Source organism: Anopheles arabiensis, chromosome 3 (assembly GCF_016920715.1).
Source record: "Anopheles arabiensis isolate DONGOLA chromosome 3, AaraD3, whole genome shotgun sequence".
Lineage (NCBI taxonomy): Eukaryota > Metazoa > Arthropoda > Insecta > Diptera > Culicidae > Anopheles > Anopheles arabiensis.
In genome coordinates this window covers 21,817,905-21,831,108 of record NC_053518.1, presented here as the reverse complement: position 1 = coordinate 21,831,108, position 13,204 = coordinate 21,817,905, and the positions used below count along the sequence as shown (strand labels likewise).

At 44.2% G+C, this 13,204-nt stretch overlaps 2 protein-coding genes across 19 annotated transcripts in view; one reads left to right on the top strand and one right to left on the bottom strand.

The window, feature by feature from the left end:
- LOC120901024 (calcium/calmodulin-dependent 3',5'-cyclic nucleotide phosphodiesterase 1-like) overlaps window positions 1–13,204 on the bottom strand; it is a 269,782-nt gene that overhangs the window by 55,082 nt on the left and 201,496 nt on the right. The gene's annotated exons all lie outside the window — the stretch shown is intronic.
- LOC120901029 overlaps window positions 1–13,204 on the top strand; it is an 83,223-nt gene that overhangs the window by 64,251 nt on the left and 5,768 nt on the right. Inside the window, 5 exon segments of the mRNA XM_040308733.1 lie at window positions 6,278–7,081; window positions 7,166–7,453; window positions 7,561–8,465; window positions 8,562–8,639; window positions 11,726–11,864. Of these exon segments, the coding sequence (XP_040164667.1) occupies window positions 6,533–7,081; window positions 7,166–7,453; window positions 7,561–8,465; window positions 8,562–8,639; window positions 11,726–11,864 (1,959 nt within the window). The 5' untranslated portion in view covers window positions 6,278–6,532.

The window sequence follows — 13,204 nt, the reverse complement described above, 5'->3', positions numbered from 1 at the left end:
AGAGGAAGACGGAGAGAAGGCAATGAAAGAAGGAAAGGATTCGTTCGATATGCAAAGTACGCCGGAGTTCGTTTGCGCAGTGAAAATTGTTGTCGAGAAATGGGGAAAGTTGGGTTTTCTACGTACTTTTTGGCTGGCGTGGTAAAAGTGATAACATATTCAATGCTATGTAGCAACAAACAATTGATTGCAGCAGTAAAAAGGGTTACGGATTTTGCTTGAGAGTGTGAATAAGCTGCCAAGTGTGTACGTTGATTGAATTTTGTGTTGCGAAAGTTTTTGTTATTTGGCAATATTTATTCCATTGCTATCAAGTATGCTTGTAAAGGTGTTGATCTTTTGGATAAGGTGTTTCCATGTTTCATAAATAAGCAAGAAGTTATCTTAGTGTTTATTGATTAATTATGTAAAAAAGCTAATAATACCAAATATCAAGCTAATAAAATAATAAACTTAGTATTATTTGTCTATGATCGTTACAGTTAATATAAAATAAAAATTATAAAAAAGCTATAAAGTAAATAAGCTCTCCTCAACTTCAACAGAGAAGCGTGAAAAGGATATAAAATCAGAGACGCTTGCTTTATTTTGAATACATCAAATTAACCTGAAAAATTTCCCTAACATCACAAAAACATAAAACATAAATCATTTGATATGAATTCATTTTATTTTCGGAGTACAATAATGCATTTTGTGAGTAAAACACAAAACTAGATGCATCATTCTAGGTTCAACTTCTTGTCCAACTAACCACAGAATGCAGCATGCTGCTTGGAAAGCCGTTTTAACCACTACAACAGTATGTGGGGAGTCTATTTTCGCTGTTTGTAAATACGGCCATTTTCCTGCAGCACGCCAAAAAGAGAGAATAACTTTGCACCGTGACGGTACATCAATGCAAACCTCGACCTCCCTACTTCCGAACAACTGTGGCATAAAACTCATTTTCCTTCCACTTTTGCGGGCAACTAGCTGTCGCTGTGCTGCTTCGCACCGCTTCATCCATTAAGAGAGCTTTTGTGTGTGCGGCTGTGTTCCTTTGTTTTAGGGCGATCGAAAGGAAGTGTGCTTTGCGTTGCCAGAACGCGTCAACGTTAGCCAGGTGGATGGAAGAAGAACAAAAAACCCCCCACAACGCAACCCAAGCAGGCAGCCTTTTAGCAGCCTGGCGAAGTAAAATGCGTTATAAGCATGCTTAAGTGGTTGCAGTATTGCAGCGTGCAGCCCCGATGGTGCTTTTCGTCATATTTCATCACAACAGCGTACCGTGGTGGTCGTCTTGTTCTTGCGGTGCAGAGTCGTGGCAAGTCATTAGCTTTCGCGCGGCGCACTGCACACATCAACCGCAGTATGATGATGCAGTTCAAAGTGGAAAAAAGTGAAATGCAATGCGTTTTTGGGCGGGAAAGCTGACTTGAGAAAGCGATGAACCAAGAAAGTACGATTTTCTTTTAATTTAATGCGATGCCTTCACTTCAGCAAGAAGCTTTGCTAGTGCAGTAGTAGCAGTAGTGAAGTTTTTTGCTGTATGAAAGCTTTCGCAACGGTTCTTGAAGTTGGTAGGAAAATAGAAACCTTTTTCTTCGGAATAATGGAATCCTGCGGAATAATGAAAACATAGAAATGCTCTGTGTTGTAGAAAATTAACTAAGAGTTTCCTTTGTCTTGCTATAATGATATCTCGTTAGCAATTTACTGGCTGATTGCAGGTCAAGGTTCTCGTGCAATAATTTCTATTCAAATAAGCCACTGGAGCAGGATGAGAAATAGAGCATTCTTTATCTTTTTTGTTGTGTGTGCTCAAACGTCATGCTGCAACAGAATCGTGACAGACATACACGAGTTGAGCTGAAAATTTGGCTCCTTTCCGTGTAATATAATCAAAATCCAATCAATGCTGAATGCAGCTAATGAAAAAAAAGGGAAACAAACTTACAGAGAACCATATCCTCGGTACGATGTCGTAGAACGAAGGGATATAAAATCAAAACCGTATTCTTATCACGTACGGGTACGACAAAACCTTCCCAAACACCTCGCCGTCGAGCAACCCTGAAAGGCAAGATTACACCGTCGCCGAATGATTGGATAGAGATTTTGAGAAATCTCACCCCTCAACAAACAAACACATACACACACACACACGTATAGACAATCTCATAACTTTGTAAAGATTAAGGGAAAGAAGCATGCGCTCCGTGCGTCGTGCGTCTCTTGGGGAAAATCCATTGACAGACCATTTTAGGTGTCGGTACTAAAGCTGATCGAAAATGGCTTTTTTGGTTGAGAAAAAAGAAAAACACTCTCGACGAGTTTGTAAGCCGAGCCCTTGTCGAACCCAAAACCCCACCAGACAGATAAATGATGGGCGATGGGTAACGAACATCGTGATTTCGCCGGTTGCGCGATTTGATACGCGCTCGTTGCTGCTAAAATCGGCGTTCATATTACGCGCTCGCCAAGCTGCAAAGCCGCCAAACGGGAAAACTGAAACGGCACCGCGGCCGTTCATCGTTCATTACACAGTGTCCATTTAGCGGGAAAACGTAGCGCGCATTGTGATGCGAATCGGAGACAATTTTCCGCGTAAGATTTAGCTTCCTTTTTGTTTGGTTGGGCTGATGTGCGCTGTAAAGACGATACCGATAGCAATATCACATAGATGACAGAGTAGAATGCTTGATGATAATGGTCAAACATTGGTAATATGATGACGATGTACAGTGGTGTGTGTGTGCGCGCGGTATACGAAGTCGTTTTTCACGCAGCGTACTCGGATCCAGCCAGACAAAAAGAAAGGGAAAAAGCTCTGCGCTGAGCTAAGAAGGTTAGCTAACAACTTCTACTTCTCACACAGACTTTCTCTCCCTCTCTTCCTGCTCCCCGCTCGACCAGCCAGTCACTAGCCGTAAAATATACTAATAAATTCGTTTACGATATGATACTAATAACGAGCGTTCTTCTCCCGGGGCAGCGTTTGCTTTCGGACGGTGCCTGAAGTGGAAGCCTGAGCCGGTCAACTGATGGAGTGGACAGGTTGAAGTGTGTGCGGCTGTGCGCTCGCAGCGACGTTGGCAGAGAAAGTTTTGCTGGCATAACAATACCCGTTATCGTTTGCGACGAATGGGCTGATAAGATGGTAAAAGGTTTATTTTTATTACTTGTAAATGGTGAACTTGGTTTTTTTTTGAGGCGAATGAAGTTCAGTTTTCTGTAGTCTTGAGTAAAGCTTGAAGTGTTAGGTTAATATTTGTTGAATCAAATTGTGATTTAAACATTTTTACTTTAATGTTTCGCACATTTTTAGTATTAGCTGCCTCTTCGATCTTTTCACCTCAAAGTATTTAAATGCTTTAAAGCTTATTTTCCTCGGCAAAGCTCAGCGTAACTTTGGCGAATAACAAGATACAATAATCCCGTTTAAATTGCCGATGTAACTTTACGGCTGTCAGCGAAGTGCTACACATGATACAAAAGGTACAAAAAAAAACAACCAATTTAAATCCATGCTGCTGGACAGAAGCGATAGAAGTTTTGCTGTCTGTAGCACACACATACACAAAACGGAACACGCGCAACGTAAAAGTTTTTTAATTCCCCTCGTTGCCAAATCCAGAAAATAAACCGTACGCCGGCTAGAGTTCATCCATAAAACCGATTTTACCGCTTGTTTCGCTGAGCTCGTGCTTTAGTGCTGCGCCGCATTTGCCGCAGGGCACATGACGTCTGCTTTATACATGCCGTCGTCTACCATTGCTGGCCCGGCGGCAATACAGAAGCAAACATGGGGAGGACAAAAGGAAAAAAAAAACAAACATCCAAAGTAAGTCGCTACCGCACCGAACGGAATCAAACTTCAATTACATACCGTACCTTGCTACCTGGCGGAAAATGCTTTGAACTTGAGCGTCTCCATCTTTGTCGTGCGTTTGGAGGGGCTTGCGAGGGGTTTTTTTTAGGGCTACATCAGCACACTGGTGGGAGAGTAATTTCTTCAGTGAAATATTCCATAAATTTGCATTACATTCGATGCTTTCGGTATCCGTACACCGCGACCAACACAGAACGACAAAACACACCCATCGGCTCGCACGACCAGCGAAGCGTGAAAGTTGGTGGTTTGGTGTGTGTGCTTTTTCTTTCTCTTTTCGTTTGTAAAGCTTGAGAAGCACCCTGTGGACCTGAATGCTCGAATGTGTATGTGTGTGTGTATGCGTGTAGCTAAAGCCTGTCAGCGGTGGTCCGGTTCCGGTACGTTCTGTCCGACTTGGTTCCGTTCGCTTGCGTGTGGTGCAAACATTTTGCCGATTGATGAGTTTCCCCCTTGCTTAAGAAACAAAAGCCAACGATCGCATTGCATTGGAGAGTCTTTATGTATGCAGACAGGGCAATAATCGGCGACCTCAAGCGGATGCAGCAGAAAGTGTTAGCCCATTAAATGGTTCAGCTTCTACTGCGCCGGGCGTTAAAGTACCGCCTCACAGTGAAGTGGTTCGTTGTGGTCGAAAAGTTCATACTCAAACCTCAGGCTCAAAGCCCGAAAAGTGTGCTTTGGTGACCCATTTTTGGTGGTGGGACAACGAAAAGGGACGGTCAGTTGGGTGGAATGTAGAGACAACATTCCTTCCGAATCTGGGGGTGTTACGGGTCGTTGCCTTGCTCGGACGCTTTGTGCCCGTGCGCGGGGAAGCGGTGCAAAAGCAAACGGATGCGTGACGGAAGTGAGCGACGGAAGGCAGTGCCGGAAAGGAGACGAAAATGAATCGTTTCGGAACGGAGGTTTGAAGTATGTTTTTTCCCTTCTTTTTTTTGGTGCAGAATGTCTTATGGCATTTTTGCGACACTGAACACATGTCTGTTCTGTCCTGTCCTGTCCTGTAGATGTGTGTGTGCATGCGTGTTATTTCCAGTTGACCATAAATCATCGAATTGAAGATATCAGAGCTGTACGCTTGACCGCACAACAGCCATGGAGAACGGAGAATGGGAATGTATTTTATTTTGCTCTTTAAAAGTTAAATATTTTTTCAATGTGATCTAAACACGGCTGAATAAGCCGCAGCATCCAAAGCGCCTGAATGTATGCAATGAGGTGCAGTGGATTAGACATCAATCTAGAAGTGTTCGTTTTGTTGATTCGTCTTTCTTTAGAACTGAACATAATTATGCGATTACGGGGCAGTTGTGGCACAATAGATAACGATGAGATAACAGAAATATTTTAAATATTTTAAATTAGTTTTATTTATTGATATTTGTTTATTTGTTTATGTTAGTTTTGCATTTAATATAGGTTTTTGTGATTCCTCTGCGTAAACATTCAAATTTAGCGGTTAATTCACTACAATGCTTGAGAAGTAAGTTTATCACAAAAAAGGCCAGCATAATTTGTGTAATTCAGAGTAAATCGATGCTAATTGCATTATACCATCTTTCAGTACGTGTGTGTAATTGATCCAAGAAATAATAGAAATTTCCGTGCACTTTAACTCGATCAATAACACTACGTTTACGGGCGTTTATTCTGTTTGAGGTAACTTTAGTTATATCACTTATCAAGATTTTTTAAAATGATTTTTATGATTAAAATTCTTTTTCACTCCTATATTAACTGTTGTAGAAAAAATCGGGGCGGTCCCGTGGTACAGTAGAATGGACCGTCCCTCCGTAGCAAGGATTGACTATCCGGCTGCGTGGTAATGAATTATGTCTCGAAAGCATGTATAGGTCGGCATGTCCGCGTTACGTTACGCCAAATAGAAGAAGGAAAAATGGTACAATTAAACTAAATATACTAGACGCAGTCAACCCATCCGTCAATTTGACGGGTTTCTCATAGATAGTAATACCGCGATTAAATCAAAGGTTTATTGTCGTATTTCAGTTCAAAGATTATATTCCGTCGAATTGACGGGCTTCGTAAACCTAGTCTTTAAACTTAATCTAATTAATCAAACTTAATTAAACTTAATTAAACTTTAATCCACTAATTTAGAAATGTTTGTATTTTATTGATTTTAAATTTCTTCTTTGGCATGTCCACACTGCCCCATCTTCCCATGCCGTAGATAGTATTTTGTTTATTTTGATACGTGCATGTACGTGTTGGTGGCCTGCATTCCTTCTGCTCTATCAGTAGGTGTGCAGTCGACCCGAGTGTGATCTATCGATCGTAACGAAACAAACAACGAAAACACACAATACAATGCCAAACCGAAGTGCAAGTGTACACAATCTCATTTCTCCCTATTTCTTTCACTCTCTTCCTCACTAGCTGAACCACCACGACCGAAACTGCAGGGTGCATCTTTCACTCAAACACACACACAAACCACACGTATGGTAAACGGTATGGCGTGTGATTAAATTTATTCAAAATCTCTGCTCGCTTCGCTCGGTTCGCAGCACCGTTTAAATCCGCACCGGATAAAAATCAAACCCATTCAAACAAGGGAAAGGTGATAGTTGATTCCGGCATTTGCATAAATCATTCGCCAAGGTACGTGACTTACACCGCCGCCAGCGCCAAATGGTGAAACAACAGCGGCAGCCAATCCGCGGTGCATCATGGTGGTGGCAGTGGCTTCCCATTATGCTACTGCTAGCAATAAGTCAAACCACCGATGCAACACCGCCCTCCAACGACGACTGGTGGCAAAGGGCGGTATTCTATCAGATCTACCCGCGCTCGTTCATGGACTCGAACGGGGACGGGGTGGGCGATCTGCGCGGCATAACGAGCCGGTTGGAGCATCTGAAGGATGCCGGCATTGGTGCGACCTGGCTATCGCCCATCTTCCGATCGCCGATGGTTGACTTCGGGTACGACATTGCGGACTATACCGCCATCCAGCCGGAGTACGGGACGATGGAGGACTTTGAGGCGCTGCTGGCGGAAGCGGAACGGCTCGGCATCAAGATCATCCTGGACTTTGTGCCCAATCACACGAGCGACCAGTGCGAATGGTTCCGGCGGTCGGTGGCGCGCGAACACCCGTACACCGATTACTACGTGTGGCAGGATGGGCGCGTCGACCCGAACGGTAATGGGACGGCCCGTTTGCCACCGAACAATTGGGTAAGTTTGGCTGTTTGCTGCACACTCCAAAGGAGTGCGAGAAAAAAAGCTCTCCTGTTCCTTTCTCTAACCCAACCACTCCAGCAATCGGTATTCTATGGTTCCGCCTGGACGCTGCATCCGGACCGCGGTCAGTACTATTTGCATCAGTTTACCGCCCAGCAGCCGGATCTGAACTTTCGCAACCCGGCCGTTGTGGAGGAGATGCGCGAGGTGCTGCGGTTCTGGCTGCGCAAGGGTGTGGCCGGCTTTCGCATCGATGCCGTTAATCATCTGTTCGAGGCGGACGGCTTTCCGGACGAGCCGGAAACGGGCACGGACCGGGATCCACTGTCCTACGGCTTTACGCACCACATCTACACGAAGGATTTGGTAGGGTATCGAGTGCTTGCCTTTAACAAGTCACGATTCCACAGTGCGGTGGTAACTTTAAGCTTGCAAATCGCTTACTTAGCTCATGTTTCTTGCACTACTTCCAGCTCGAAGACTACGACATGGTGTACCAGTGGCGAGCGCTGCTGGACGACTGGAGCCGCGTGCATGGAGGTGACGCTCGCATCATAATGACCGAAGCGTACGCCAACATTACCTTCACCATGAAGTACTACCACGCGGAGGAGGAGGACGACCAGGCGGACGGTCAACCGCGAGCCGCTGCGGGTTCACACATGCCCTTCAACTTTCTGCTCATCACCGACCTGAACCGTGACTCGAGTGCGCAGGACTTTGTGTACACGATACAGAAGTGGCTCACGTACATGCCGCGGGTGGGGGCCACCGCCAACTGGGTGCTGGGCAATCACGATCAGCCGCGCGTCGGCACCCGGTACGGGGCGGAGCGGATCGATGCGATCCATACGCTGCTCCTGACGCTGCCGGGCATTGCCGTCACGTACTACGGGGAGGAAATTGGCATGGTGGACAATCCGGATGCGATCAGCAGTGGTGGTGGTGATTCCGTCACCGGTGCCAGCGATGCATTCATCGTGTTTTCACGCGATCCGGAAAGAACGCCGTTCCAGTGGGACGGTACGGCAAATGCGGGCTTCTCGAGCGGCCCAACGACTTGGTTGCCGGTGCATCCGAACTACCGGGAGTTGAATTTGGCTGCACAGCGGCTTGCTGAGCGGAGCCATTACAAAACGTACCAGGCGCTGGTGGCGCTGCGTGCTCACGAAACGTTCCGGAAGGGTTCGATTCAGCTCGTGCCGTACTCGAGCAGTGTTGTTGTGTACGTGCGTGAGCTGGCGGAGGCTGACACGTTCGTGGTGGTGATCAATTTGGTTGCGGGTGAGCGTACGGTGGATTTGGTGGCGGTGTTTCCGAAGCTTTCGGCCGAGCTTACGGTCGCTTCGAGTGGTTCCGCGTCAAACTATCGGGTGGGGTAAGTAGCAAGGGCGCCGTTTCGAAGCGAATGCGAAGTTCAATATTTAAACATTCTGAATGTGTTTTCTGTTTCGATTATTTCCATTTCCTTTAGAGATATCGTTCAAGCGGACAAGCTGATCGTGGGAGGATACGATGGACTGGTCTTGCGAAGCGTGCCACTGATGTCCAGGTAAATCATAGATTAGCTGCCGCGTAATGTTACTATGTTGTCCGTTACAGAGTGGACGTAAAGCGAACATGAAATACACAGACATCGAAGTAATGTACACCTTGTTATTTTTGTACGTTGTGCTCAGCCATGCGTGGTTAAAATGGTTTGGCCCTTCGGCTAATGAAGTTTTGCGATTACATTTAAAAATCACACTCCTAATTAAATTTCCACGCAGCCGGTTGCCGTGTTCGGTTGATTACATTGTACCCTGAAGGTAGCAAAGTTTTATTGAATTTGTTTGAAAAATAAAAACAAAACTGTATACACACACACATACACACAAGCCAGTGCCAGTGTTGGCGAGAACATAAAGGTGAACATTTTGGCTAAACAAAACAGTAACAGTGTTAGAATTAGAAAAGTTTCCGATTCAAACCATGTTTCTCCTCTCTGCCTCTCTCTGCCTCTCTCTCTCTATGCTGGTCTGCATTTTCCTTTACGCTCAAGGGGCAACTCGTTCGTGACTTTTCAATAGTAAAAATTGAGTTTAAAATTATGAGTTTATGTTGACCTTTGAAATGGTTCAGTTAGAAAGCTTGACGTGTTGGTTTGGTTTGGTTTGCGTTGGTAAGTGCTGCGGGCAGGCCTGCATGTACCATTAGGAAATTAAAAGTTCATAGTGATGTGGGATGGTTTTGTTTTAGAGAGGTTCTCATGCACTACAGTTGAAACGAAGTTATTTAGTTGAAAGGACATATTCGAACAGTCACGAAATGGAATGTTATATTTAAAATATAAATACTAGCTTATTTTTGTGTTATTTGAATTCATAATAATTGATCATTAAAACAAGAATTTTATTGTGAACAGTTGTATTATTTGGTTAGTTAGAGGAAACCTCTTCTGCATCGTTTCTTGTATTATATGTTGTGTTGAATGTTAATAACCTTAAAAAAGTAATATGAATTGAGTATTACTGTGTTATTTCTTGATCATATCAAACTTTGACGGAGTTAGAAGTGTCTGCCTCTTATAGTTGTCGCCGGTCAACTTTGGCTTTAAGGCAAACATTTTTACCTCCAAAGCATATGTTTGTATCAGAAATCTCAACAATTTGGTTGAAACCATTAAACATGTATGTGACATCTCAGCAAATATGTGGTAACTTGCATGACTCTTTTCAACGGTATTAGAGCAGCCTGTAATTTGATTCTTTGTTAGTTGACTTATAATATCTAGATCATTTTGACAGCAAGCTTTTATCTTAAAAACAACAATGAAAAATGAATATAAAAAATTGGCATAACAGTTCTAAAGCATAATACATACAATTTCTAATAAATTTCCTACGCTAATTCCTACGCTAATTCCTGCGCCGAGTTCCTATACTATTTCTTATTCGCTTAAGAAACACCTAAACCATTTATCATCGGGTATGGTTTGTCGACAGCAACTAGAATTGTAAGGGTTCCAGACCCGAACCCAGAAAATACATTGAATCGAGAGCTATTTCTGGATCAGTATGGGTTCATGATCGGTTCCAGGACCGGTATGGGTTCATGATCGGTTCCAGGATTAATATGGGTTATAGATAGGTACCAGGACCGGTATGGATTCAGGATAGGTTCTAGGGCAGGTGTGAGCTTATGCTACGGTCCAGTGCAGGTATGGGTTAATGAAAGGTTCCAAGGCCTGTATCAGTTTCAGTACCGTTATGGGTTCATGATAGGTTCCAGGGTAGGTCATTAGGTTATGTACACTTCTTGAATCAGAAAAAGTGATGTATTGATGTCAGGACCAGTATGGGTTTGGTTTTGTTTTTAGGTCTCTTACGGGGTATAAGTCATAATTTCCCGAATTTTTATTGGGTTTCGAGGCCATTGTTTTTGGCGGATCTTCGAAACTTATTTGCGTAGCCCTGTAACCTGGCCAAATTAACTAGTTATTTCAAAACATTGAACCTTGTCAAACATTCAAACCAAAGCAATTGACAATCAAGTAACGTTGTTCAAAATCCAGCTCAAAATCACTTTTCTCACAGCTGACCGGTACCGCATCTTGAAAAATCCAATCGCATACACTGCATCCAATTATTCTATATGCCATACGCCACGCTTGAACCCCGCCACGTTGCTTCATTAATCTCACTCAACAAAAATTAATGATCGTATTAATTGGACCATTTCATTTTGCAGCTGTTGCTAGGTACGGCTGGAACCTAACTTTTTTTCAAAACGTTAGAACAAAGCTCTGAAGAAATCCTATACAAGAAACGAGCCGCGGCGCCATGACCCGTAGTGGGCTGGAAAAATATATAAAGCATGACATTTTCATTACTGTCCCCCCATCCTGCCAGCTACGAGACGGAACCGAGGGATCTCTTCTTTCTTCTCGTTAATCTAGGGAAGTTTCAGGTGCTTGCTTGGCTATTTAAAAAAGAGAAATCCCGCCACACCGTTGTTCTTTTCACAGTGACCAAGCATGCCGACCATGGTGTATGCTGGTGGTGCCCGTTTTCCAATTTGCCTGCCGGTTGAAACAAGACACCAGCGGTCTTGGTGCCCACTTACTCAGGGTCATACACCTGAGACAGAGACACTAACACGTGTGTATGCAAAGAACACATCTGGATGGGTACCCGGTGGATCACAACGGGGACAACTCGAAGGGCGAAGCAAAGGGTGTGCTTTAATTAAAAAGTGAAGCTTCACTTTCTTTGCAAATGGTGCCGAGTTTGGGGGATTTCGGTAGCGGGGTTCACACTGTTCAGGGTCACTTTGCTAGCGCGTGCCCTTATCATCCATCATTTTATGGAGCATTGCTTTGTGCACACATTCATTCCGCTGCTCAGTGTGTGTGTGTGTGTCGTTTCTGTGAGTTGTTTAGAACTATGAAAAAGGACAATAAAATGCTATCTTTTCGTTCATTTCTGTTGTGCGAGTGGAAGAACCTGCCACTTCACAGCGGGATTACGCTTGCCTTCCATTTTGTTTTTACATATTCGTGTTTTGTTGTGCTGGTTTTAAATTTCTCTTTCTCTTTCTCTCCCTCCCTCTTTCTTTCTGCATCTTTTTCACTCTACCTATTGCCATACCTCATCATAGAGCACAGCGAAACCTCGATGAGGAGCGGCACCCAACGGCAGCCACCGTCTGGAGTGCGGTAAAGGACGCTGCAGTAATTGCGTCTATCATAATTGCGCTCGGTTCCAGCTACTACGGGCTGCGGGCACCATGGCAAAGCGTGGCAAGTGGACTGGCCGAGGGTAGTTTAAAAAAATAATGACATCCACAAGCGGCTGCCAGGGACAGCGCATTAACGATGGTTCGGGAAGGACGGACTGCTTTCGTGCGCCGGGCACAGGCAGGACTAGGAGGGAGATTCAAACACGGAATAGGACGACGTCATGGCACACTTTCATGCGAAGAAGTCTTACAATTCAAATTACGGTTAATTTCTTTCCTTCACAGTGCAGCGCAGTAGGCCCCGAGGAGTAGTGTTTGCGTATTTGTTAGTGTTTTGCGTGTGATTTTGAGTGTGTTTGGTTAGTTGCACAATAATTTAGTTTAATTTATACCTTTCTGCAGTGTGATTAGTGTGAATAAATGAATTTCTTTGAAGGCAAAATATCGTAGTAAAAACCCAAATATTTTCAATTTAATACTTTTTTTCAGGTGTATTCTGTAAGGTTTCGTGCTTCTGTCCTAATGAGGCTGCGTTAATCGATGGGTCCTTACCCATTAATTCTACCTTATTATTCAATGATAATCTAGCTTAATGAAGATTTTGTGTTTTTGGTACTGTGATTTGTGGGTATGGAGATTGCTGAAGTGTCTAGAAAAAGACAAAGCCAAAACAAACCGTTTTAGCGTAATTGCTTTATCAAAACAAGTCTAATTAATCAAAAGGCAATGACTGATTTGATCCCCCGCTACACACCCTGGGGTAGCCACGCAAGCCCTGACCTGAGGATGAATTATGTCACCAAGATTATTCAATAAACAAAAGCTAGCCCCCACCGGGTTCGCGAAAGTTCCCCGCTGGTCGGGTGGCATTACCATTGTCCTAGCTGTTGCGAAATGCCTCCGCTCGCGCACAAAACTGGTGCCGAAACAGAAGTGTGTCTTCAATTATCGCACGATAAGAGGTCATGCCGAAACGTGTCTTATCGCTTTGATTGATTATAGACACCCTCCCCCCGCTCCGACCCCCCATACTTCTATCTCTTTATTTGTTTCTATTTTGAAGTGGCTTGCGCTAATTTGCACCGAAGTGGGCAATCAATGAATGTGGGCAAGCATACCGAGCTGTGTTTGATTGTAAAACATCTTGTCAACAATTAGTGCGTTCGTGATTACAGGATGTAGCTGGTGGTGTTGGTGTTTGGTGAATTTGCACTGTGGTGTGGTTTTGTTGTTCCTGTTGTTGCAGTTGCGGATGTCAAGGTTGTGCCCTTCCGCTCCAAGCCCGATCGAAACTGGAGAACGTGACGGGAAATAATCAGGCACCGGGAACGTGAATCAATGAAGGCGGTCCGATAAGATATGGTGGGGGCTAGGGCTTAATCTGATAGCGGAGGAAAT